Source organism: Rhinolophus hipposideros (assembly GCF_964194185.1).
Source record: "Rhinolophus hipposideros genome assembly, chromosome: 1".
NCBI classification, from domain to species: domain Eukaryota; kingdom Metazoa; phylum Chordata; class Mammalia; order Chiroptera; family Rhinolophidae; genus Rhinolophus; species Rhinolophus hipposideros.
In genome coordinates, this window is record NC_138047.1 from 108,092,932 (window position 1) to 108,120,509 (window position 27,578).

The window sequence follows — 27,578 nt, forward strand, 5'->3', positions numbered from 1 at the left end:
GGACAGCAGCTGCTCCGGGGTCCCTTTCCCATTTCCGCACCCTCAGCTCTTCCCTGGATCCCTCACGGTCGGTCTGTCTGCTCCCGTCAGCCCCTCCTTAGGAAAAGCTGGCGATGGGCAAACGGCCATGCTTTAGACAAGGTGCCTCACCTCTTCTCTCAGCCTCAGCTGCTCACCTGTAAGGTGGGACCCCCAGTAGCGTCCTGAGGATCAAAGTGCTCATGGCAGTAGACGGCTGGCACAGAGCCGCCCCACGCAGCTGCAGGTGTGACCACAGGGCCCCTTGAAATTCCAACCCACCAAGGAACCCGCCACAGTGCTACGGCCGACACGCAGAGGGCGCCAGAATCCACTCGGCATCCCGCGGCCCCTCTCCCCCCCGCCTGCCCCCCACCCCGTCCCCACCCCACTGGACTCAGCACTGGAGAGGTCATGCGTCCGGGGCTGGCTCTCGTCCCCTGCAGGGTTCCGCTACGTCACCTGCCAGACCCACAACTGCTCCGATCAGGCACTGACGGCGCCCTTCGCCGGCCCGATTGACCACAGCTCCCTGACCATGCAGGACGATTACATCTTCTTTAAGGTACCGTTGCTTGTGGGACACCCAGAAATTGGCAGTGGGTGACATGGAGTCTGAGCCACTCTAGGGAACACGGAATCACTCAGAGTGGAGGCAGTGACATGGCCCCTTGACTTGCAAGGGCTACTTAATTTGCACTTTTCCCCACCCCACCCCTGTGGCCGTGGCTGCAGGCAACCCCAGAATGCCCCACAGAGCCAGAACCTTGACTCAGGACGCTGCCCGCTCCTCCTGCCTTCTGCTCCCCAGAAAACTCACACAGAAAACCCACAGCTCGGGGCCCGCAGGCCCACACCCATTTTGCTCCATTTGGTCTGGGTGACTTTGAACTGATGGGGGCTGAGACTGGTCATTGCTACTGGCCACCAGCACCAGCTATCCACAGGGCAGCACTCAGGCTCAGATCACAGCTGAGACCACCCTCAGGAACCATGCAGTCTGGCCATTCAGAAACTCCAGTAAAAAACGAACTGATCATACCACTTCTTGATTACTCCCACTGATGGGGAGCTCCCTCCTTTCAAAGCAGCCTATCCCTCTCCTGGATAGCTCAAACCTTAGAATGTTCCTCCCACCTTGTTCCATAACTCAGACGCAAGGAAATAAGGTGCTGAGAGAGCAGGAGGAAAGAGATTTGTTCTAACTGAAGGAGGTGGAGGAAGACTTCCCAGAGGAGGAGCGTTTGGTGTAGGGCTTTGAAGGATGAATAGAAGTCTGTCCATTTCAGGAGGAGCAGGTATAAGCAAAGTAAAATGGCCTTTTCACCAGCTGGAAACAATATGTAGTTTTTCATTCATGAGGCTCTGGCTTAACAGGAAGCCTAGCCCCTCAAAAACATGTCTCTTGCCTCCTGTTAGGCCACCTCAGCCAACCAGACCAAATACTACGTCTCGTATCGTCGCAATGAATTTGTCCTGATGAAGTTGCCAAAGTACGCGTTGCCAAAGGTAAGAGTGGTTTCCTCGTCCCACCTGCCCCAGTGGCCACATCCCGGGTCTGCACTGAATCGTGGGACAACTGGACTTGTACTCAGGTGCTCAGTGGTCCCAAGTCAGGATGGATGAGAGCACGCGTGTGCATGCTTGCTCTAACCGGTCCCGTCTCCCACCCTCCCTCCAGCTTTGTGCTGTCCTGGGGCCTCTGCCTCGCTCTTCCCGCTGCCTCGGCTGGCTTTCCTCAGAACTCCTGCACACGTGAGACTTCAGGAGAAAAGTCACTTACTAGGGACCCTCCAGGCTGCTCTAGGCCTCTGTTTCCTGCTTGCACCCCACCTTTCTCCAGATGCTGGGGCCCCTCTGTGTCAGTTTCCTGCCTTCAGCTAGAGTTTTAAGAAGTGGGGGCAGTTACTGTTTTATTCACCTCTGCATTCCAACTGCCTAGTTTGGCACCTGGCACATAGTAGGTTCTCAGTTAATGCTACTTCCTTCCCGTTGCCTGGACAGGCAAAAGTGGGGGACCCGGGGGCTGCCCAGACCTGCTCCTAGCCCTGCCTCAGGACTGAACTCCACAGCCCTCCCTGCTGACATGTGAGTCCCATTTTTACAAGGGAGGCGATTGACGTTCAGAGAGGCTGAGTAAACTGTCTGAGGTCACACAGCGAGCTAGAAACCAAAGGAGGGCTCAAACCCAGGCCTGGAAGGGTCTGAAACCAGCCCGATGTGGCCTCCCCCTCCAGAGGCCGTTGGGTGGCCTGATCGCAGATTTCCACTCCAGGTGCATGACTTGGGAGCCCAGAATACTGTGTGCCTTCCCTTGCATATGTATTTATTGAGCATCAAATACAAGCTAGAAACTGATGCTCCAGCTGTGAACCAGCAACCTCAGTTTCCTGTTCCTGTGGTTTTTAGAGAGGAAACCAGCAGAAAATCAAGGTGCCGACGGGTGTATAAAATAATCGCAAGTAGTGATTTGTGTTATGAATGGAACGAAAGGCAGAGACAGAGAGTGGTGGAGGGTGGGGCGCTTCTCTGAGGGCGATATTTGGTCTGAAGCCCAAAGGTTGGAGGAGAGCGGGTGGGGTGGAAGGCAGTGCATGTGCCAAGGCCCTGGGGCAGGAGTGAGGCCTGGGAAGAGCAGAGAACAGGGGTGGGGTGAGAGGAGGCAGGCGCTCTGGGCCCTGCGAGCCTGGGCACGGGATTGTGTGAAGTCCTCAGCTGTCCTGAGCTGCTGCTCTGGGCACCAACAGAGCCCACCTGAGCCTGAAATGGGAAAAGTACATGAGGCTTTAAAAAAAAAAAAAATTAAAAAAAAAGGAAAGGAAAAGGGGGAAAAATGGAAAGGAAAGAAAGAAAAGGACCAGGCTTAACAGATTAACTCCAGGCTTGGCTGAGTAAGTAAATTAAAAGCTAATGATTTCATTTAGGGCGAACACTGGGGATAAGGAGACCTTTCAGCAGCTTTTCCTTCACCCCTGGGGGCTGCAACATCAACGTCCTGTGTCCTGGGCCCTTTGTCCAGGTGTTGGGGTGGGAGGAGTCAGGGGGATCCCAGGGTCTCCCTGCTCCCTCTGGCATTGGGAGGGGGGCACTGCGATTACTGCCCCTCTCCTGGGATGGGGGTGGTTGGATCAGCAGCCAGGCTGTTTCTAAGGGGTGCTAAGAAGCCTGCGGCCACAAGTCACGACCTCTGTGGAGCTGAGTGCTGGCTGCACCTCCCCGACCCTAGGAGTCCCCACCTGCACATGAGATGGGAGTGCATGTTTCTCAGAGCCCTTGCTGGGGTTTGCAAGAAGCTGCCCTGCGTGAATCCTGCTGCAGGCCTTTGAGAGTATGTTAGCTGCTAGCTTCCTTCTCCCCCATTTCTGTGGAAATTAGGGGACTGAAAAGAATCATGAGGCTGTGATAGAAGATACAGCCTCCACATCATAAGCGGGTGACATAAAAGAGACACGTACATGCCCCTCATGTCACTCAGTTTCGCGGGAAGACCAGGGACCCCTCAGATCCATAGCACTTGCGTTGGCACTGAGTGTCCTTGCTTGGAGGCCTGTGCCCAGGACCCAGGGACAGGCAGCGGAGGGTGATGGGTGATCGGGCTGCTCTTGGGGAACATGCTGCCCTGCCCCGAAGCCCTGTGGTCCTCAGTACCACATCTCGTCTTGCTGAGAACTTTGCCCAGCCAGAGAGCGGGCCTCCTTCCTCTTCACCAAATTCAGGGGAGAAGCCAGACCCCAGTGTCTGCCACCAACAACTTGGAGATCCGGCTAATTGAATTTCCCACTCAGATTTTGTGCTTTTATGGTGAATTCGTAACTCCTGCCTGTTTCCTCCCCCTAAATCATCCTCACTTTTTTTTCTTTAATTACCTGAGTAACATCATGAAAACAATAGAACTCACCCATAGCCTCCCTCCCGTGAACCAGGTCCCTGTTTGTTTTTTCCTTGCAGCAGTCCCTGGCCACCTGCCAGGCAACTTTTGTGTAATATGTAGCTATTTATGTAATATGTAGCTAAATCATGGCATGCTGCTTTCACATGACATTGTATCATGAGAACTTTTTCGGAATGATACATGATACCCACTTTAAATGACTGCAAAACTTTCAATTGAGGAGACGTACCTTGAGCCTAGTATTCAGACATTTGGGTTATTTCCATTTTTCATAATTATAAACAGCACAGCAATGAATATAATTGTGCCTGCAGGTAGTTCTTTTCATGTTTTCTGAAGTTAAAGTCTAAGAACTTCCCGACAAAGAATATAAATATTAGTATAGCATAATTCTGTTCTAAAAGGGTTCCACCTGCCACTGGCAAAGTTAGGGCACACTAGTCTCAACACAGCTTTGCCAAATTTTGTTGTGATATCATTTCTTTCTATGTTCCATCTACTTTAAAAGGTGTAAGTGGTGTCATTCTACTGTTTTAGCTCATGTATATGTGAAAACTGTAAAGGGTGAACAGTGTTTACTAAATGTATCAGTATTCTTTGCATCAATTGTTTACTTGTAATGATTTAAAAAAAAAATAGTCATATTACCTAACCCCCCAAACAATAGTAAAGGCTATAAACAGACAATTTATATAAAGTAAAATACAATTCATAGAGCTTAAGAATAAAGGTGGAAGTGACATCAGAGAACATGGTGGGGTCAAAAGCAGCAGGAGTCCATCTTCTCACCTGGACGACAGTTGTTGCAGGGGTGTGGTCTGTCTGACAGAACTATTTTGGAAGTCTGGAGTCTACTCAAAGGCTTGCAGCTCTCAGGGGAATATTCGGATGGTAAATCAGGTTGTTTTCCACGATTTTAGCTGTTACCATGGTAGAGCTACCCATCCCCCACCCCGGCCCTGCGGCAGGCAGCTGTGCTCTTGTTCCCCCAGCAGGATGCTTGCAGAAGCCAGAGTGGGCACGAGGACCTTGTCCTCCAAATATTGGGAGTCTGTGCTCTGATTCTCGATTTGTGCTTTTGATGAGGAAGGGAGGCAGACATCCCCCCGGGCAGCCATTATTGCAACCACACCCAGCTGATGCAACTTCCAACGGATGTACATGGCCAAAGCCTGTTTCCCCAACTTTATTTCCTTCTTTTCCCCTTTTGGGAGCCAGATACTCAAGGACTAGGACATTCAAAAGCTTCCACATATGTGGAAGAATTTAGAAATCACCATGTGTGCCCAGAGGAAAGTGCAGGCTCAGAAAAGGCCTACAAAGAACCCAAGTTTACACCTCAGGCTGATCTCTGATACAGAGACAGCCTACAACAATCACAAACAGAAACAAAAACACAAAACTGCAAACACTGGGGAAGGGGGAAGAATTGGATTTCCAGTTACCACATTATTATATTGAAATGCCCAGTTTTCAACAACAACAAAATCAAAAGTCGTACGAAGAACGTGTGATCCATTTCAAGGAAAAAATAAACCAACTGAAATTGTCCCTGAGAAAGAGCAGGTGGCAGACCTACTAGACAAAGACTTTCATACATCTTAAAGATGTTCAAAGAACTGAAGGAAAAGATGAAAAAAGTCAAGAAAACAACATATGCACAAAATGGAAATATCAAAAAATAGAAGCCATAGAAAGGACCCAAAAAGAAATTCTGGAGCTAAAAAGAGCAACAATTGAAATGGAAAAAAATTCACCAGAGGGATTCAAAAGCATATTGGAGTAGACAGAAGAAAGAATCAGAGAACTTGAATGTAGGACAATTGAAATTATTGGCTCCAAGGAACAGAAAGAAAAAAGATGTTAAAAGAACGTGAACACCAGCTAAGGGACCTGTGGGACCCAAGGGGACCAACATACACACTGTGGGAGTCCCAGAGGGAAAAGAGAGAAAGGGGCAGCGAGATTATTTAAAGAAAGAGTGGCCCAAACTTCCCCACATTGATGCAAGACATAAAGATAAATATCTTTAAAAAGTGATGAACTCCAAGTAAGAGAAACACAACAGCCACACGGAGATATATATAATCAAACTGTTCTTGAAAGCAGCAAGAGAGAAGAAACTGGTCACATGTAAGAGATCCTCAATAAGATATTTGCCAGATTTCTCATCAGAAACCTTGGAAGACAGAGTTGATGTACTCAAAGTGCGGAAACAACCTGGTGAAGGTGTTGTTGTGAATTGTGTATAAAGACCTCTGGAGAAACTTCCCTCATCATGCTTATTAGTCATTTTTTAAACTTTCCAAAATTACTTCTTTAGAATGAATTCACTACAACGAATGGGATGATAATACAGATATCTGTACCATTTCTACCTGCTCGCCTCTCCATTCCTCCTTTCCAGGACAATCTCACTTCCTCATTCCTGAAGGTAACAGTGGTAGAAGCTCTTAGAAACTTCTCCACGTTCATTCTGCCTCTTCCTCTTAGTTTAACAAACTCCAGATTTTCGCTGGCACATTGCTTACCAGCTAAAAGACTGTATTTCCCAGCTTCCCTTGCAGCTACACGTGGTCATGTTTCTAAACTCTGGCCAGTGAGATGTAAGTGGAACGGTCATGTGGCATTCCTCAGAGCCTTCCTTTAAAGGCAGGCCTTTCTGTCCTTCTTTCCTTCCTCCTTCCTGCTGCCTTGCATGTTGATGTGATGGCTGGAGCTCCAGCAATCACATTGGATCATGAGGACGAGGACCGTGGGACAGTCGGATGGTGACTCGGAAGGTGCCTGTGTCCCTGGTGACTTTGTAGAGCTTCGGTACGAGGCTGCCTACGTCTGGTCTTCTTTTACATACAGGACAAATGAGCATCTTGTTTAAATCACTCATCCCCCCCCCCCAGTTTCTGTTACTTGTAATCCATTCAACCTGATAGCAAATACAGTGGCACCTCGGTTTTCGAACGTCTCCTTTGACGAACATTTCGGTTTATGAACGCCATAAATTTTAAGGATCTATGATATCGTTAGATAGTAAAATTCATGATAAATTTGTATTTTAGGGGTTGATTTTAAAGGTCTGGAATGGATTAATCCATTTTGTATTACTTTCTATGGGGAAACTGTGCGTCGGTTTTCGAACATTTCAGAACTCGAATGGTCTTCCGGAATGATTACATTCGAAAACCGAGGTACCACTGATTTGGCAACCTCGGTGTTTCCTTCTACATATGTCTCCAGACCGTACAAATACATACACGTAAACACATATACAGATACGTGATTATTTTTCACATTCAATGTTTGAAAATGGAGTCCATAAGAATCTTGGCCTTTAATAGTTCTTTTTAAAAAAATAATAACATAAATGCAAATTCAAGCAAAAATTGCATATTATTTACCACTTTCTCATCGGCAAAGATCTTTTAGAGACCATTCTGGATCCTGGCATCCATGAAATGAAATAAGCGCCCACTAGCCCTGCTGATGGGAAAGAATTCACAGAAATTCTCAGGGCAGTGACTTGACATCATGTAAGAAGAGCTGTGAAATGTTCGTGCTCTCCAGTGCAGCACTTCCACTTAGAATGTGAGTTCAGGAAGTAACCGGAGAGGTCACGACCTGTGGGAATGCTGACGGCCGTTTTGCACAAAGTATGGGAGACACTAAAGGCTCAGTAGTAGGGCAGCAGCAGGAAATGCGGTGTGTCCACAAAAGGGAACGTCCTGCAGTCGTTAAAAGTGGTGTTTATAGATAATGAGAAAGGAAAATGCTCCCCATGTCATGTGGAAGGACAAGCTACAAACCAAACATGAAAAAAGTATGTGAATCACACTTGGGAAAAGCCCCAAAATAAACATTTTAAAATGTTAATTTCAGGTTTCTCTAGAGGTGGTGTTATAGGCAACTTTTAGTTGCTTTAAACATTTTTCTTTATTTCCCAGATTATGGTAAACATGTACCCAATGTATTTACCTGGGTTATGTAAACATTTACCCAGGTGTGGAGAAGGAAAAGTCTGAATTAATGCAATAACAGTAAAGATTGAATGCTTCCTGTGTGATGGAGGCAGGGCACGCCTGAGCTTGGAACCACCTGACGGAGGCCCATGGGACACCTACCCCGTAGAGGCAGCAAAGTGACCGAGGCCCTGGTGGACACAGCGCAGTTTGGCCGGTGGCCACGGGTGCAGAAATGGGCGTGAGGCAGAGAAGACAGTGATGACCAGGCTCCCCGAGCCAGGTTTCTCTCTCCTGCGTCCCTCCGACTCCCCACCACCCTACTGGCCTGCCTGCGCTCACCTCTGTGATCCTTCCCTAGTCCCAGTCATCTCTGTGGGCTACATTTGCGTCCATCCACAGAGGGTCTGCCTCACGTTGCTGGGGTCCTCCCTCCCTGACCGTGAGGTGCACAGTAGGTGCTTCACAACACGGCGTCTTTCCTCTGCAAAGCCGCTCCTTTTGGCCTCACAGCACAGGGGCTGGGCCAGGCAGGAGAGGAAGGGACCGTCACCAGCCTGTCCCATGCCCAGGCGGCCAGTTCTTCACTGTCACCAGGAGGTCATGTCCCACTGGACTTAATAAGGACTTCATCTGTTATTAGAGAGAGAGAGAGAGAGAGAGAGAGCGAAAGGACCTGTCTGTGCCCTAACATCAGGTGAGGAAATGTGAAGGGGGCGCATCCCCAAACTACATCAGCCCGTGGCAGTGGGACAAAGGGCAGCCTCTGCAGGAGGTGACGCGCTGCCCATCTCCGCCGTCTTCAGATGCTGTATTTTGGCAGCTCTGTTGCCAGAAGAGCAACCAAAGTTTCAGAGTGATGGAAGGCACAGTAATAGAAGCTGGGGAATAAAAGCCTGCGATAGCCTCAAAATGGGCCTGTTCGGATGCCTTTTCACGTGGCTCCCAGCAGCACTTGGTGCTGGCTGGGACAGAAAAGAAAAACGAGAAACCAAGGTTAGCCCTGGCTTTCCGTTTCTTCTTTCGTGTTTGCCCGGGTCTTGTTTTGCTTCTGAATTGTAAATCTGGAACTGAAACCCGACATGCCTGCTGAGTCCACTCGGGCTGCCGGCCCTCATGCTCTCAGAGGGAAACTGAGGCTGGGAGCCGAAGCCCTTGCTGCTCCCCTCCTCAGCGCAGCCCTCCACCCCTTCGCTGGGTGAGGAGCCTGGCCTCGGCTCCCGCAGTGCCTGGGGCTGCCCACTGCCTGCCCAGGACCACCTGTGGGGGCCTCACTGGGTGCACCAAGGGTGAGGGAGACCCATGGCTGTGGCCCAGCTGTCAGTGTGGGCAGGCAGGGAGGCGCTGTGGGTGGAGGGCAGCTCAGGTACAGGCAGTGATGTGAGGCTGGACGTGAGGCTGGACCGACTCCATCCATTCCTCCCTCCCAGTGGATGTTTCCACAGGGCAGAGACCATACACGGCTCCCTGCCAGTGCCCAGAACGGTGCCTGGCACACAGTAGGCACCTAGTGCATACGTGCTGAACTAACAGACGACTCGCCTGCTCCTCAGGATTGGATGGGAGAGGGTTCGGGGAGGAGAACCCCCTGCACCTCCCGCAGGTGACCATCTGGGGCTGCATTCTGATGACCTGGGGGTGCGTGGAGGAGGAAGTCCTCCCCATGCAGGCACAGGTGGGCAGACACCTGACGTGGGGCCGTGAGAAGGAGGCCTCGCTGAGCCACACCCTGTGCCCAGGACACCCCTCCTAAACCCAGCGTGGAGGGTCACACCGTCACCCCTTTTGTTGGAGGTGGTACAATGGAGTCCCGGAGAGGTAAAGGGACTTGGCCAAGGCCTCAGAGCCAAGAGGGCAGAGCCAAGGTGGGAATCTGGGTCAGCCTGCATCCGGGCTGCAGCCTGCGCACGACCCCAGGCCTGCCCGCTCCCCATGGCCAGCTCCGCTCTCCCCCACCCCCACCCACCTCTTACCCACACTGTCCCCCTCTCAGGATCTGCTGATCATCAGCACGGATGAGAGCCAGGTGTTCGTGGCGGTGCAGGAGTGGTACCAGACAGACACCTACAACCTGTACCAGTCGGACCCGCGAGGTGTGCGTTACGCCCTGGTGCTGGAGGATGTGCGCAGCTCCCGGCAGGCCGAAGAGGACGTGGTCATCGACATACTCGAGGTGGGACGCGTGGGGCCCGGGGGCACCTGGGAGGCCCCTGGGGAGCCCCAGCCCAGGGTGTGTGGGGGGACAGGTCTCATCCCTGCGCTCCCTCACTTCCCCCCATACCTAAGGCTCTGTCTCGGGATCTGCAGCTGTTTCTGTAAAGGGCCTACTCGGGCCGAGAGGACACTATGTAGACACTTTTAAAGCAAGAGGAAACTTACTCTTTTTGAGAAAACTCAAAATACGATAATAGAGTACAGTTTTTGTAACGCAGATAAATTAACGGGAAGCACAGAGTTCTCTGGGGAGAGGACATTTGGCGGACTTGGGGTTCAGTGGTAGGAGTCCCCACCATTGACTGATCGTGTATCAGCCACTCCTGGCCCGCTCGGCCTGCACAAAACCAGGCCTGATGACAGAGGCTGCCCCCCCTCCATCTCAGGCCCTCCAATGTCCCTGCCGCCCGTTTTTTCTCTCCCTCTCTGTCTGTCCCCTACCCCTGGTCTCCTCTTCCCTCCTCCTCTGTCTGAGTATCTGGTGTCTGTCTGTCTGTCTGTCTCTCTCTCCCTCATCCCCCTCAGCTCCGGTCTACTCCCAGCACCCTCCCTGGGGACCCGCCCTGTCTGTCTCTCATTTAAGTCTCCGCTGGCTCTTGTCACATCACGTGACACCCAGGGGCTCTGAACCAGGGCTGCTGGCTCTCTCTACCTATGAGAAAGGCTGTGCCCGGCTTCCTTCTGTTCTTGGGTTCCACAAACATTGACCCCCGCCTACAGCCGGCCCAGCCTGGACCAGGAGTGTCACGGTCTCCTCCGCTGGTCCACTCCAGAGCCAGGAATGGGTGGTCCCTTAGCCCATTTGTAGGTAAGGAACCTGAGGCTCAGGAAAGGCAAGCAACCTGCACAGACAGACCCAGAAGCACATGGGAAAACCACAACCAGCCCATGTGTTGGCCCCAGGACCACCTCCATCCCCTTGGCCAGCACTGCCCCTTGCTCAGTCATTTACCCCAAGCTCCTCCCTCATGCCCTACTTTTGGGGAGCCCCCGGCCACTGGGGACGCCTGCAAGTGGCCTGATGATTGAGGCATGTTTTGGTTATAAGCGCTGGATGGTGGGCATGCCAGGTTCCTCGAGGGCACAGTGGCCGGCCCTCCCTGTGGGGCTGGGGAGCATGTCCCCTGGGTGGCGCGCAAAACCGTGGGAAGACAGTTGGATTTATCAGCGTAGGAGGGGCCTCCAGGTAGGCTTGGCTGCAGCGTTCATCTCTCAGTTGTCAGCCGGGAAAGATTTCCCCAAATAGTGAACGTAATCAATTGTTTACAATGACAACCATTTGTCAGGGTTCACTTCCCGAGCTGGACAAGCAGATGACCCCAGCCCAGGCTCATGGCTATTAGCTGAAAGCTGCGTGCAGGTGGCCTGGTCCTGCCTGGCAGCCCTTCCTCTAGGCCCTGTCCTGTGTGGCCTCCAGGGAGGCCGCTGGGCGCTCATAGGCCTGGCTCTGAAAAGTGTTGCCACGGCCGCTGCACCACAAAGCCAGCTGGGAGAAAAGGGGGTGGTGACGGTGGCCCGGGAAGGGTGCCCAGGACAAGCGCACTGCAGACGGGGGGACAGTCCATGTCCCGTTCTGTCCACAGGCGTCTGTAACGCTTGTACCAACACCAGGCTCTGGGTCCCGCTCTGGGAGCACCGGGTTGGGGGGAGTAGACCTGTCACAGAGCTGCCGGCCTCTGCAGGAAGACCAGCTCCCAAGTGGTTCTGACACTGTGTTCCAGAGCCTGGCGGACATGGTGAGGGGCGATTGGCCAGATTGCAGTGGGAGTCAGGGAGTGCTTCCTGGAGGAGGAGGTACAGGCTGAGTTGAAGGCCATCAGAAGTTAACCAGCTGAAGAACCAGGAACAGCAATTCATGCAAAGACCATGAAGTGAGAGGACATGAGGAACCATAGGAGGTTCACAGTGGCCAGGTCCAAAGGCGATGCCCGCTGCCACCAGCTGGACACCCTCAAAAGTGACTTTGCCTCTCTGAAATCCTCCTAACAGTGGTCACAGTTGCTGGTTACAACCACAACTCTGGAGCCCGATTGTCTGGGGTCAAATCCCAATTTGGATAAGTATTTTCTGTGTGACGTAAGGGAGGTTACTTAACCTCTCTGTGCTTTGGTTTCCCCGGTGTGAAACAGGGATGATGGTAGCACCTTCTGCATAGGGTCCCTGTGCCAATTCAAGGACGTCATTCCTGTTAAATACGTGGAGCAGCGTCTAGTAATGAAGTCGGTGCTCACTAACTCTTCCTGTTGTCACAGCAGTTGCCTTCTCCAGGGACTGGAGATGATGCCTGGTCAGGGCCTGGCCAGGAATCCAGCTCTGGAGGTCCCACACATGTTCCAGTGCCATAGTCATCATGGTTGTCCTTCATCCAGGAAAAACGTTTTGTCCCAGACGTCACGGGCAAATACTTCCTTGGAAGGCCAGTGCTTTCAAGGACCCGTGAGAGTCACTTGTGCAGGTCATGTCCCGGGTTCCAGGCAAAGCAGCAAACCTTCCCTGGGGGCCTCTTTGTGCTGGAGCTTCAGATAGGGGTTCAGGGGGACCCAGTCTTGTCCCTGCCCCTGGGGAGCCCTGGCCACAGTCCGGAGACCCCAAAAGCTATGTCCATATCAATTCCCCAGGACCCGTGACTATGACCTTATTTGGAAAAAGGGTCTTTGCAGTTGACATTCATCTGAGGATCTTGACATGAGCTCCACGCTGGGTCGTCCAGGAGGCCCTGGATGAGACATGTGTCCTGTAAGGATCAGAAGGGACACACAGACACACGGAGAGGCCACGTGCAGACGAAGGCAGGGACGGGAGATGCAGCCACAGCCCAGGAATGTGGGGCCACCAGGGGCTAGACAAGGCGGGAAGGAGCCTCCTCTGGAGCTTTCGGAGAGAGCTCAGCCCTGCCCACACCTTGATGTCAGAATTCTGGCTTTCAGAACTATGAGAGAACAAATTCTGTTGTTTCACTCACCGAGTGTGTGGCCCAAGAAACCAGCCCAGCCATGAAGAGGGCCGTTGTGTGGCCCCATCAGTCCTGGGAGCTGATGCTGGGCTGACCAGGCTCAGCCCTGGGGCCACAGCCCATGTCTGCGTCCCTCTGGGACATGCGGGGTCCCTGTTACTTGCTGAGGAGTGTTTTCACGGAGACCAGTCGAGATATAAAACAGCGATTACGGAATAAAGCACACCCTTGTTGAGTGCCCTTAGGACGCCCTGTGCCCTTAGGACGTCGGGGAGACATCTGGACCCAGACGCCACCCCAGGTGATGCCCCAGGTGAGCAGGAGCCAGACTGAGGCCACCTTGTGTGAGAGAAGGGCTGTCACCCAGGAGGGCTGCAAAGCATCCTCTGTGGAGATGAGGGCCGGTGTCCCCACCCCTCAAGCAGCCTCCAACACAGACGACACATCGCAGAGGGCAGTGGGGGTGCTTACCAGCAGATAGGAAGCTTACCCAGGATTACCCGACCCGCTGTAACGGGTAAAGTGGAAGGGGGCTCGGGAGAGGGGCGCAAGAGACCTTACAGAAGACTGCTGGCCGCCAGCCAAGAACGTGGGTGCCGCTGAGAGCTGGAAAAGCCGGGAAACAGATTCTCCCCTGGGGCGTCCAGAAAGAACCCGCCCTGCCCACATCTGGGTGCCAGCCCAGTGGGCCCGTGTCGTGACCTCCAGAACTGTCACATAGTAAATTGGTGTTTAAGCCACTTGGTCTGTGTTCGTCTGTGGCAGCCCCCAAGGAACCGTGGGCACCACTCCCTCTGTCTCTTCATTCCAGCGTCACCGACGCTGTACTTCCCATGTGACAGGCACTCGGCAGCCTGTGCATTGAGGGCAGGAAGGGCACGGACCCCCTGGGGCTGTGGGAGATGAATGAGCCGGCCCTTCGGAAGCTCCCTCGTGCCAACCACAGAAAAGGCCCTTTGTAACCGTGTGTTACTGTCATAACCCGAGTGCATCCTTGGCTATGGACCGTGGGCACATTCCGAAACTGTCTGAGCCTCATTTTCTTGGGTTCCTTGTGGGAAGCAGTGACATGCCACACAGAGAGAGGCAAAACCCGCTTCGGGCTCCAGGACCTCAGGCCACACTGGTGGGTCTCACTGCCTGGGTCTGAGGGCGCCATGCCTGGGGCACTTGCAGGAAAGGCCGTCCCTGTGGGAGCAGGAGGTTGAACTGTAGGGAGCTGCTGCTATGTGACCACTAGTAACCGACCATGGGATGGGTTTGGGTCACTGCCATGGGCCCCTCAGGAAGCCTTGAGAAGGGGGACAAGCCTGACCCTGAGGGAGGAAGGCAAAATGAGCCCCATCCAGGGCACGTGGGGTAAGTGAGGACCCCCGTCTTTGCCCCTGGGCATTTTTGTCTGGGGTTGAGCTGAAGGAGTGTCAGAGGACAGCTCAGAGGAGGTTCCGAGTCCACGAGGGAGGGGGCGAGGGGTTAGGGGCTCTGAACAGGAGCTCCGCCCGAAGACGGTGTCACCGTGATGCTCGCTGTCTGACAGCCGGTGTCTGGCTCTGGGACGTCAGCTGTGTCATGAAACGCACCCAGGCTTTGGGCTCAGGCAGAGCAGCTTCCGGTCGGGCGTGACCAGTCTTGGACCTTTGTCCCCTAAGCCCCGCTCGCCTTCAGCGTCAGCCTTAGCTCTGGGCTGTTGTCCGGGTGAGACCGGCCAGGGGCATGGAGCCCTTAACAGGGGCTCGCACAGTGGCCACCTGGCCACCAGACGGCCCCAGACACGTTCTTACGATGCTTCTTGTGTTTGTCCCAGGTCCGTGGGGTGAAAGGAGTCTTCTTGGCAAACCAAAAAGTCGATGGGAAGGTGGTGACCCTTATAACCTACAACAAGGGCCGCGACTGGGGTCACCTGCGGCCACCCAGTGTGGACATGAATGGAAAACCCACCAACTGTAAGCCTGTAAGTGCCTCTGCTCGCGTCACACACCTTCTGTGGGGTGGCTGCAGATGTTGCTGAAGGAGCCAGGAGGTTAGAGACGGGGCCGTCTGAGCAGGGTCATTTGAGACGGGAACCATGATTTCCCTGGGCCTGGCAGAGAAAGGGGCACGGGCAACGCCTTGGAGGCCGGAGAGGCAAGTGTATCAGTTAGCTCTTGCCACAACATTGATGGGTAACAAACCACCCCAAAACAACAGTCACTGTTCTCTGGGCTCGCTGGGCACTCTGCTCACACAGCAGGGCGGGGGCATGTCTGCCACCCAAGAACATGGGTGCCCAGGCACGCTGTCAGAGCAGTAGCAGAGCTGCAGGAGGGTGAGCAGACTCTGACGAGCTGCGTGTCACATCTCTTAAATGCTACTGGCCAGCATCAGGACCAGGGAATACACTCAGCCTGTGGAAGTGGGGGCCAGGCTACCGCCCAGATGTCACGAACCCCAGGCCCTCTCTGCTTTGGCAGGCGCGCCCTTCTTCATGAAGGGGAGTGTTGGCGGCCCAGTGTCTTGGCTGCCTTGGGGGTGGGGAGTGCTGGGTTTCCCTGGGACCCTGGCACCAGGAGATGGGGGTGGCATGCAGGCCTGTGCTGTGAGAGTGGAAAGGCAGAGGCCGAAGGGGCCCTGGTCTAACATGGCAGCCAGGGAGCGGCAGCTGTGAGGGAGGAAGAGGCTGGATGGACCGCACGTGTCTGCTCGGCCTCCAGTGGGACCCCATCCTTGCCCCCCCCAAGGGGCTCCCCACCACAGGCACCCCTGGCCCTTCCCCAGTGGGGGCCACTCGGAGTGGGGGAAGGGTCCAGAGTGGAGCCACACCATGTGACCTTGGCCAAGGCAAGGACCACCGAGAATAGTTGAAAGAGGAAGGAAGATGGTAAAAGGCCCCATGTGCTGTGGTAAGAATGTGAACCCACCCACCGCTCTGCCTCTCTGTTCAGAGAATAACAGCGCTTGTTTTTCAGGGCCCCGGGGCATTGTGCGGAAATGACCCAGGCAGAATCAGGGCCTACTGATGCCCAGGTGGGCCTCTGGGGAGCTTAAAGCCTGCGATTAAAGCCTTGCTAGGAGTCCGTTAGCCACAATGTGCGGTCCTGGCTGCAGGGGAGATGGGGTGCAAGGGGGACCAGTGTGCCCCACTCACTGGGGTTTCCCTTCTGACTGTGCCCTTCACTCAGCCATGTACCCTGCAATGAGCGAAGCAGACGACACTGAGGGTCTAGTTCTCACCATAAAGGGGTTCCTGCTAATTGCAGAATATTTGGAAAAAACAGAAATGTATGAAAAGAGAAATAAGGTACAGCAATAAGTATATCACCCAGAAATAACCATACGCAGGTACTTTTCTTTACCACCTTTTAGCTCATGTGCACGTTAAAAGGTGGTAATTGGGATCCTAACACATCTGTAATTTCTCTTTCTTCTCTATTTTCTCCTAACTCTGGATCACAAATATTTTCCTGAGCTGTTGGAACAGCTCTCTGTCTGGGGGATTTCCTTCCAGTAATTCAGAAAGTAGAGAACTTTTTGTACAGATGAGTGATGAGCTCAGATCTGTTTTAGTTTGATGAATTGTGCTTGGAAGATGGTTTGAATCTGTTTACATCTTCAGGATGAAAGCCCATTTGTTTTGCAGCCCACAGTAACTTCTCAGAGTTAGGAAGTGGGGTGTCGGGTGGGTAGGTCTCCTCACTCACAAGGCAGGTGGTGGGGCCTCCATCCATCTGTGTCTCTCATGTTGTGGGGCACACTTCTTTAGAGCACCAGTTGCTGCCCCATGCAGAGGGGCTGAGAGGTGGGGCTTGGGGCAGAGTGGGCTCCTGGGGCACCAGCAGACCTTTGGGGTGTCCCGCCCTGGCCTGCAGTGTCCCAGGGCCCCTTCCGTCTCTGACAGCACACACTTAGGGAGCCCTGGCTCTGCATGCATGCCTCCCCGTCACATCTGCAGGTGGCCTCCAGGTCTGCCTGGTCTGCCCTTCCTTCTCTTCATTGGTTCTGTCGAGATTCAGCTGGGAGGGCGTTTGTGGGGCCTGTCTCAAGCTGTCAGACGCCAGCAGAGCACCCCTTTTCCCCGCAGCTTCAGGACCAGCTGCAAGACACTTGTGTGGCCCTCTGCCGCCCCAAAGGGGACTGCAGCTCTTCCTGCATCTGCCAGTGCCCTGTGGGCCACAGCTGACCACAGGGAACCCTGAGGAGTGTTTGGCCTCTGGCCCAAACAAGTGCCCGGCCGCGGGGCCCTCCCTAGTGGGCTGGGCTTGGGGCAGCCAGTTTCTGTGAGGCAGCGCCTCTGACTTGCTCTGCTCACTGTACCCAGTGACGTTCTGTGCACAGGCCATCGGGAGATGAGGGAAAGGCTGTTCGGAGCTCGGGCCACTCCAGGCCCCACCTGGCCCACCAGGAAACCTGGGCCACCAAAGCAGGGCTGTACCACCACCCTTCTCTGCCAGGAGCCTGCCAGTGGGGAGTCCAAGTGCCATTTACCCGGCGAGGCTATTTTTTCTCCTGGCTTAGAGCTCCCTTCTGAGCTGGCAGCTGCCCCTGTCACAGAGGTCACGGGATTCTTCCTGCCCTGGGCACCACCTCCCCATCAAGGTCTGGTCACTGGGCGGGCAGGGGGAGAGGACTGAATGGTCTCACCAAAGATATTAACTCGGATATTTAGCAGATATTAACTGCTTTTCAATCAGGAGAAATCAGGAGACATCCAGAAGGAGTGACGTCTTATCACCCCACAGTTTCCCTGGGGTGGGTTTGGCCCTTCCATCCAGGTGTTCCTGGAGGGGGTGGGGGCGGCTGTCTTCCGGTGACTCAGGGACCAGGCTCCCGCCAGGGGCCTGCCGTCTTTGGTCTGTCCTGGGAGGGTCTCCAGCTCATCACATCTACTCCAAACAGCCCTCTGCAGGGGGCGGGGCCTTCCTCCAGCTGAATTTGCCGTCTTCTGTTTCAGTTCTGCTTATTACGGCTTTATTGAGATATCACTCGTGTAGCATACAATTCACCTGTTGAAAGTGTGCAATTCGGTGGTTTTTAGTACGTTCACAGAGTTGTGCAAACGCCACCACAGCCCATGAACAGCATGTGCTTCACCACAAGAAGAAGCCCTGTCCCCTTTATCCCTCACCCCGCCATCTCCCCATCTCCCCATCCCTCCCCCAGGCCCTGGCAACCACTCATCTACCGTCCGAAGATTTCCCTACTGTGCACATTTCACATGGATGGTGCGACTGACACATTGTCAAAACCTCATGCAGACAAACGAAGCTCGTCTCCAACTGGGTCAGGCTAGGGCTCCCACACGGTGCCTGGGGTGTCTGACCCCATCGATATCCAATCTATGGAACAGTTTTATTTTTGACTTAGGATACTCTATCTAAAACGCACTCCGTTCCTGAACCAGAAGAAAGTACTACTATAGAAACATAAAATGAGGAGAAAGGACGCCTATCCGATAGATTTCAGTAGAGGGTATAACATAGTAATGACCATGGGAACTGTCCTTGCTTTTCTCCCCACACCCCTGCGAGATATGGGTGACAGGCACCTCTGTCTCCATTTCACAATGAGGAAACTGAGGCCCAAATTTTCCCATAAAACTAGTGGCACCTCCTAAGTTCAAATCTGGACCTCTGGGTGCTCAGTTCTGTGGTATTTCTAGACTGGAGATTTAAGTCAGAAAAAATAAGAGAGAGGACCAAGGAAATCATTACTTTTCTTATCATTAAGCAGTGAGGCAGTACCTTGTTCAGGGGAGGGCTGGTCCCCAACTTTCTCCCCAGTGGCTGTGTTAATCCAGTGTTGCTGTGAAGTACAGATTATTGCCCCATTTCACAGGGGAAGAAACTGAGACTCAGAGACACTGAGCATTTTTCCCAGAGTCACACAGCATTAAGAGGGGTCTAAGGATTCAAAGCCCTACCTTTTCCATGACCCCACCCTGCCCACACTTGGGGCCGAAGGAACCCCTGGATTGGGGAGCCCAGAAGGCTGACTGCACAGTTGTTACCCCAGAAAACCCTTTGACATCCATGGGCATGTGGGGGTCTCGGCAGCCCTGGGGTGGGGGTGTGGGCGAGAACTCCTACGTGATCATCGTGGCTCAGCCAGCCAGACTCTCAGGTTTCAGGAGGAAGGAGCGAGAAGAAACAGGGTCTCTGGAGCCTTCCCTCTCCTGCGCCGGTGTGGGCGGCCCCTGGCTGACGGCTGGCGGGTCTCTGGTGCCCTGGACCCAGCTGTGCAGAGACCTTGGGCCTCGTCCAGTGTCCCGTGGTTTTGTAGTCTATCATGAATGTGACAGAGGGGTGCAGGCAAGATTGTGACCTTGGGCACCAAAGACTAGGGGAGGCCCAGGACACACCCTTCCCTGCTTGTGTGTTCTCCTGGACCCCCTATCCCACCCTGGGGGAGCTGGGGTACAGGCAGCTCGGGAGGAGACAGGAGGATCCGGCCCTGCCAAGTGTCAGGCTCGTGTTCCTCATCCTGGGAGGCTGCTGGCAGACACCCTCGGGGCTCAGAGCGTGGACAGTGGACCAGTGGCCTTGATTATGGTCTCAGCCCCTCCATTGCCTTTGGGCAGATTGCTGAAGTGCTCTCCGCCTCTGTTTCCCCATTGCTGAAACAGGGATGACACTCAGTTTGTAGTAAATAAAAAGTATCTATGTTAAAAGTGCGGATGTTGAGAGCGTTCAGTGACAGGCGCCTTGTAAAGTGCTTGCTCAGTGCTGGCCCAGAGGCAGCCGTCAGCATGAGTTGTTGTTGGAACTCTTGCTACAACCTGCATTTCCGACCCTCCAGCCGGGGCACCAGCTGGGGCTGCCTTCCAGGGGGTGCTCGTGAGGAAACCGGGCTCCAGCACGCCCACCTTATCTCTGCCTCTCACAGGGCGCGCCGGGCTCGCCCCACGGCTCTTCCCTGAGCTCAGGCTCCTGTGCTCACATCCAAGGCTCCCAGGAAGGTTTCTGGGGGGCGGGTGGATGTGAGCGTGGGCCGTGCAGGCTCCAGGAGTCGTAGTCCGTGGGCCAGCACTGCATGTTGGGGCCACCCTTGGAGAAGGCCTCGTCCACAAGCCGTCCTCACGCAGACCTGACAGCCTTCACCTTGCGGTCGGCCCTTGGACCTCTTCCCACCCTCCATCCGCTCCTAGGTGCTCCTGGCCCTGCCTTCCCGCCGCCGAAGCCCCGGGGAGATCCGGCCTCAGTCCTACCTCTTTCCCAGGGACACTTCTCCCCCCAAGTGCTGACACAGCTCCCTTTCTCCTCCCTGCAGCCGGACTGCCACCTCCACCTCCACCTGCGCTGGGCAGACAACCCCTACGTGTCGGGCACTGTGCACACCAAGGACACCGCCCCGGGCCTCATCATGGGCGCAGGTAGGAGACTGCATCACAGGGTGGCAGGCACCGCCATGCATCAGGGGAGCTCTGTGGTCCTGGGTAAGACTTGATGGCCATGGGCCTGGGTCACAGCGTGTACACTGGGGGCCAGTGACATCGTCAGGGAGCTCAGCTCTTGTGGAAAACCCTAGGCATGTGATACATTGGCTCCATGGGAAGGATGGATGGATGATGGTGGATGGACGGGTGGATGGATGGGTGGATGATGGTGGATGGATGGATAGATTATGGTGGATGGATGGGTGGATGGATGACCAGTTGAAGGATGGAGGACTCGGTGAACGCATGGAGGATAAGTGAAAGGACAGTTGAAAGAATGGATAGTTAGATAGCAACATGGAAGGATGGATAACAAAATAATGAATGAATAAATAGAAGGATGGATGGATGGGAGAATAATTTGTATCAAAGTCGACATGTCTTGGTTCTTTAAGAAGGTTCCAGCTTAGTGGTGGAGAGAGACACATACACAACGAGCATCAGGGAAACTCAGTGTCGCTGGGATGTGTCTGTCTACCTCATTAAATGGGATCTCCTTCAGGGACCACTAAGTGTGTGCTGATCAAATAGAACCTTGAAATAAGGTTTACTGTGAGTCAGGAGAAGAAAAGGTATATGTTTTAAAAGCGTATTGCCAGGCAGCGGCTGGCCTCTGATTTCCCCTATTCCTCAGCGCTGGGTCTTAGCAGCTCCCAGTGCAGGGAAGGCGCCCTGAGTACTGCCGGTAAATAGGCAGGGAAAACAGTGTCAGTGTTCACCCGTTTAGCGGTGGTCACACACACCCCTTCCTCTCCAGCAGGCTCTGACTCCTAGTCATATGACAGCCTGACACTGCCTCTCAGCCCCTGAAGCCCGGTCCTGAGATGGGGTTGCAGGGGTGTGGGGGCTACTATGCCCCTGAAAAGTTGCAGAAACCGAGGCTCCCAGGGGCAGGGCTGCCCGTCCCAGGCCACCTGGCCACTATGTGGAAGGGCTGGGGCAAGAGGCTTTGCATGCCCACTTTGCAGATGGCGAGAGAGGCAGGACTGTGACTCCTGCCCCTGTCACAGCAAGGACGGCTGAGGCCTGGGCCGGGCCTCATGGCCTTCTGATCCCAGGACCCCTCCCTCCTTTGGCCCCCGCACCATCGGACATGGAGGCGCTGGTTGTGAGCCCCCGCCCCAGAGCTGGACGCCACATCCAACCCTGTCCCATGTCCCAGCACCAAGGCCCGGCCTGGCCCAGGGTGGGCTCTAGAGGCTGTTTATGAATGAGTGAATGAATGAACGAGCGAACGGCCATGTTGAGATGGCAGGAGTGGCCGAGGCAGAGGCGGGAACGTGTGTATTTAGAATGAGGGAATCAGAGACCGTGAGGAGGTGGGGGCAGGAGCACATCCATCAGCACTGCTGGGCTTCTGATCACAGGAGACCTCGGCCGTGAGGCTGAGGCGTCCAGAAGTTGTCCTGGGGAGGGCGGGCTCTGCAGGAGGGGAGTGGCACGGATAAAACCCCTTTGGCTTCTGAGAGGCCCTTCATTCCTCTATGCTTCTTTCAATGGCAGCCAGTTTTACCAGTGTCTGCCCGCTGGGACGTGTGTCAGTCAGTGAAAGTTCTCACGTCAGCGTCGATTTCTCTGCAGCGCATCGCGTACGGGGGTCCATGCAGGGCACCCTTAGGCCTATGTCGGGCACCCCAGGCCTATGTCGGGCAACCCCATGCCTATGTCAGGCACCCCCAAGCCTATGTCGGGCACCCCCAGGCTTATGGGCATGGTGTACAGGGTCTTAAGGGCAGTGTATTTAAAATGCACTGTCTGACTGGCTGAACCCCCAAATTCTTGACCAAAACAAGAAAGATGCCACTTTAAATATTTCTGTGGCTTGCAGCCCTTGAAAGCCCAGAATGAGTGTTCGTTCCCCTGAGAATGCTGCTGGACTCTGGAGGCGTGTCACTAAATTACGTGCTGGGCACACAGACCAGTGGTCCGTCTGTGCCCTGTGGAGGGTGTGCCTTTGGCAGCTTCTCGTCCTGCCTCCTGGCCTCCCTCTGGCTGTCCCCACAAGGGCAGGATAACATGTCGGTATTGCATTCTGCTGCTTTTTAGTCTGGCCACGGCTTTCCCGAGACGGAGCCATCCATGCAACAGGGGCCCCCGGTGTGCACACTTCCCATCCTCCTCTCAGGCCCTGAGTGCCTGCTGGGAGCAGGAGGGGATTGGAGAATGAGCAGGGCTCCCTCAGGCACCACCGCAGCCATTGAGCAGGGGCCAGCTTCCCCCTTGCCGGGCCTGGCCCACCTGTGACAGCTGAGCCACCTGAGCCAGTGGGGGATGATGGCTGCTGTTCCCACGGGGCCATTTCTCTTCCCATTGTCCCAATGTTCCTTCCCACGTTCCACCATGCGGCAGGCGGTGGGAGTTCCAAGCCATTTCCCAGCTTGGGCCCTCGTGTATTTCCCTTGTCCCTTTTTAGCCTGTTTCTTGTCTGCAAAAGGCAAGGATGGGAGACGTCATCAAAATAGCTCCATGAGGGGAGCCTCTGTAAAGCTCCCCTGGAATTTACAACTAATCGAACAACAATAACTCCACAAAGGACTCCCTGCACAGCAGACAGGCAAGATGAGGAGGCCCACTACTGAATTCACCTCCAGGTGGGAGAATTGCGCGAGCGGGGGAGGAGGGAAGGGAGAAGTGCGGAGACGGAGCTGTGCAGGCGCAGGACGCAGACCTAGCTTAGTGCTCTGAGCTCCTTGCATCCCGGAACTACCGCAGCTGCGGGAGAGGGAAGAACTCAGACTGCTAGGGCTCCGCTTACAGCCCACAGGGCTGAGGGGGCAGCATATAACACAGCTGAACCCAACGCTCACGGCAGAGACCTCGGAGAAAAGACTGAGGGAAGAAGGCTGAAAATGGTGGTTTAAGCCCTCACTGCCCAGCAGAGAACAAAAGCCTTAGGCACTGAGACTGGCCGCCCCCGCCCTACCCTCCAAGAGCTCAGCCCGCCCTCACCTGCCCGGTGCTAGAAGCAGAACAGTAGCAGTGTCAGAGAAGAACAGAATATTTGCTGTTCTGAGAACTATGGTCTGCAGACACAGATTCGCAGCCCAACTAGTTCCGGCAAAGGGGAGGGAGCTGTGGAAGCAGGACCAGCTGTGGTGGTGGTCACAGCCATTGCTCTGGGCCACCTCTCACAACTCATCCCACCCCTGGCCCCACCTATCTGGGTAGATCCCTGCAGGAGTAAACAGAACTGCTGAAACATACAGGCTCTGTATCTGGTGCAGAAAGAGCTTTGGAACTTCAAGAGCTCTTCGCATCCCCACAGGGACACTGCGCCTGTGACCCAGGTGAACTAACAGAGGAGAGGCCCGTCTCCCAGGAAATCCCCCCATTGTGTCAGAAGCTGGAATAGTGCACAGAAAACATAGCACTACCGTGTTAGAGAGAAAAAAAAAAGGCTGCAGTTGGAGAGAAAATAAAACATTCTACCAACTAGTACTGGAAAACAAAAGAAAGATCTCTTCCTATCAACCTGTTGCAGAAGCCACTCCTGTAGATGTCTAGGAAGAGAAATAATAAATCAGTAATTCCCATGAATAACCAAGGCAACAAGACAGCGCAGAAAGAAAGAGAAAAATCTCCAGAAAAAGAACTTAAAGATATGGAAATATGTGACTTAAATGACAGAGAATTCAAGATTGCAATTCTGAAAAAACTCAATGAGATGCAAGAAAACACAGAAAGGCAGTTTAATGAACACAGAAACACAATCAAAGAACAACATGAGCATTTTACAAAAGAGATTGAAATTTTAAAAAAGAACCAAATAGAATTTCTGGAGATTAAGAACTCAATAGAAGAAATTAAGAATGAAATAACCAGCTTAGGTAGTAGAGTTGACCAGATGGAGGAAAGAATCAGTGACATCGAAGATAGAAACCTGGAAATTACACAGATAGAAGAAGAAAGAGACTTGAGACTTAAAAGAAATGAGAGAACTCTACAAGAACTTTCTGACTCCATCAGAAAGAGCAATATAAGAATAATGGGCATACCAGAAGGAGAAGAAAGAGAGAAGGGAACAGAGAATATATTCAAACAAATTGTTGATGAGAACTTCCCAAACTTGTGGACAGAACTGGATCCTCGAATCCAAGAAGCAAATAGAACATCTAATTACCTCAATCCCAACAGGCCTTCTCCAAGGCATATTGTATTGAAGCTGTCTAAAATCAACGACAAAGAAAGAATCCTCAAGGCAGCCAGGGAAAAGAAGACGGTAACTTACAAAGGAAAGCCCATTAGATTATCATCAGATTTTTCAGCAGAAACTCTACAAGCCAGGAGGGAGTGGAATCAAATATTCAAACTATTGAAAGAGAGAAATCATGAGCCAAGAATAATATATCCAGCAAAGATATCCTTTAGATATGAAGGAGGAATAAAGACCTTTCCAGACATACAGAAGCTGAGGGAATTTTCTAGTACATGACCTGCACTACAAGAAATACTAAAGGAGGCTATTAGACCACCATCAACAGGGACAATTTGTGGCAACTGAAACATAAAAACGGGGAGAATAAAGGCCTGAACCGGAATATGGGAATGGAGAAAGTAAGCGTGCTGAACAAAATGGAATACTCTAAATATCAAACTTTCTTTTCCATAAACTTAAGGGTAACCACTCAAAAAAAATCCAGAACTGAAATATATACTGTAATAAAAGAAGAAACAGAGGGAAACATCATAGAATACCACCATACAGAAATAATAGACAACAACAAAAAGGCAAAGTAACAATGGAGACACAGCCTTATCAGAAAACTAAAGATAGAACGACAGGAAATCCTCACGTATCAATAATCACCCTAAATGTAAATGGACTGAACTCACCAATAAAAAGGCACAGAGTAGCAGATTGGATCAAAAAACTAAACCCAACCATATGCTGTCTCCAAGAGACACATCTCAGCTACAAGGACAAGCGTAGACTCAAAGCGAAAGGGTGGAAATTGACACTCCAAGCAAATGGTACCCAGAGAAAATCAGGTGTAGCCTTAATGATATCAAATGAAACAAACTTCAGGGTGAAAAAGATAACAAGAGACAAAGACGGACATTTCATAATGGTAAAGGGGACTATACAAGAAGAAGACACAACAGTCATCAATATTTATGCCCCCAATCAGAGAGCACCAAAATATACCAAGCAACTACTAACAGAACTAAAGGGAGAAACTGACCAAAACACAATTATACTAGGGGACTTAAATACATCATTGACAGCTATGGATAGATCATCCAAACAGAAGATAAATAACGAAATAGAAGCCCCAAATGACACATTCGATGAAATGGACATAATTGACATATATAGAGCACTTCATCCTAAAACATCAGACTATACATTCTTTTCTAGTGTACATGGAACATTCTCAAGGATAGACCATATATTGGGACAAAATCAGTCTCAGCAAATTTAAGAAGATTGAAATCATACCAAGCATATTCTCTGATCACAAGGCTTTGAAATTGGATATCAACTGCAAAAAGAAAGCAGGAAAAAACACAAATACATGGAGATTAAACAACATACTTTTAAAGAACAACTGGGTCAAAGAAGAAATTAGAGGAGAGATCAAAACATACATAGAAACAAATGATAGTGAAAATACATCCTACCAAAATTTTTGGGATGCAGCGAAAGCAGTTTTAAGAGGGAAATTTCTATCATTACAGGCCTATCTCAAGAAACAAGAAAAATCCCAAATAAATAACCTCATGTTACACCTTAAAGAACTAGAAAAAGAAGAACAAGTGAAACCCAAGGTCAGCAGAAGAAAGGAAATAACAAAAATCAGAGCAGAACTAAAGGAAATAGAAAACAAAAAGACAATAGAAAAAATTAATGTGACAAAGAGCTGGTTCTTTGAAAAGATTAACAAAATCGACAAACCCTTGGCTAGACTCACTAAGATAAAAAGAGAGAAGACACTAATTAACAAAATTAGAAATGAAAAAGGGAAGTTATCACAGACACCACAGAAATACAAAGGATTATCCAAGAATACTATGAAGGACTATATGCCACCAAATTTAATAACTTAGAAGAAATGGACAAGTTCTTAGAAACATATAGCCTTCCAAGGCTGAATCATGAAGAACTGGAAAATCTTAACAGGCCGATCACCAGTAAGGAAATTGAATCAATCATCCAAAACTTTCCCAAAAGCAAAAGTCCGGGACCAGATGGCTTCACTAGTGAATTCTACCAAACCTTCAAAGAGGATCTAATACCAATCCTGCTCAAACTCTTCCAAAAAATTGAAGAAGAGACAGTACTCCCTAACTCAATTTATGAGGCAAACGTCACCCTGATACCAAAACCTGGTAAGGACAACACAAAAAAAGAAAACTACAGACCTATATCTCTGATGAATACAGATGCTAAAATCCTAAACAAAATTCTAGCAAATCGAATACAACAATGCATTAAAAAGATTATTCATCACGACCAAGTGGGGTTCATCCCCGGGGCACAAGGATGGTTCAACATTCGCAAATCCATCAATGTGATACATCACATAAACAAAATAAAGGACAAAAATCATATGATTCTATCAATTGATGCAGAAAAAGCATTTGATAAGATACAACATCCATTTATGATTAAAACACTTAATAAAATAGGTATAGAAGGAAAATACCTTAACATAATAAAGGCCACATATGACAAGCCCTCAGCTAATCTCATAATTAATGGTGAAAAGCTGAAGCCCTTTGCTCTACGTTCAGGAACACGACAGGGCTGTCCCCTATCACCTCTGCTTTTTAACATAGTGTTGGAAGTCCTCGCCAGAGCTATCAGGCAAGAGAAAGAAATAAAAGGCATCCAAATTGGGAATGAAGAAGTTAAATTGTCACTCTTTGCAGATGACATGATGCTATATATATAGAAAACCCTAAAGACTCCACCAAAAAGCTATTAGAAATAATCAATGAATACAGTAAAGTTGCTGGCTACAAAATCAACGTACAAAAGTCCATTGCTTTCCTATATACCAACAATGAAATCTCAGAAAAAGAGATAGAAAAAACAATTCCTTTTGCAATTGCAGCAAAAAGAATAAAATACCTAGGAAGAAACTTAACCAAGGATGTGAAGAACCTATATGCTGAAAACTGTAAGACATTTTC

General features: G+C 51.7%; 1 protein-coding gene across 3 annotated transcripts in view; it reads left to right on the plus strand.

The window, feature by feature from the left end:
• SORCS2 (sortilin related VPS10 domain containing receptor 2) overlaps nucleotides 1-27,578 on the plus strand; it is a 403,856-nt gene that overhangs the window by 341,238 nt on the left and 35,040 nt on the right. For all 3 annotated transcript variants that reach the window (XM_081054902.1, XM_081054900.1, XM_081054901.1), the window contains exons 7-11: nucleotides 465-583; nucleotides 1,438-1,527; nucleotides 9,860-10,039; nucleotides 14,838-14,984; nucleotides 20,276-20,378. In XM_081054902.1, coding sequence (XP_080911028.1) covers nucleotides 465-583; nucleotides 1,438-1,527; nucleotides 9,860-10,039; nucleotides 14,838-14,984; nucleotides 20,276-20,378 — 639 coding nt within the window. The remainder of the gene's footprint in view (nucleotides 1-464; nucleotides 584-1,437; nucleotides 1,528-9,859; nucleotides 10,040-14,837; nucleotides 14,985-20,275; nucleotides 20,379-27,578) is intronic.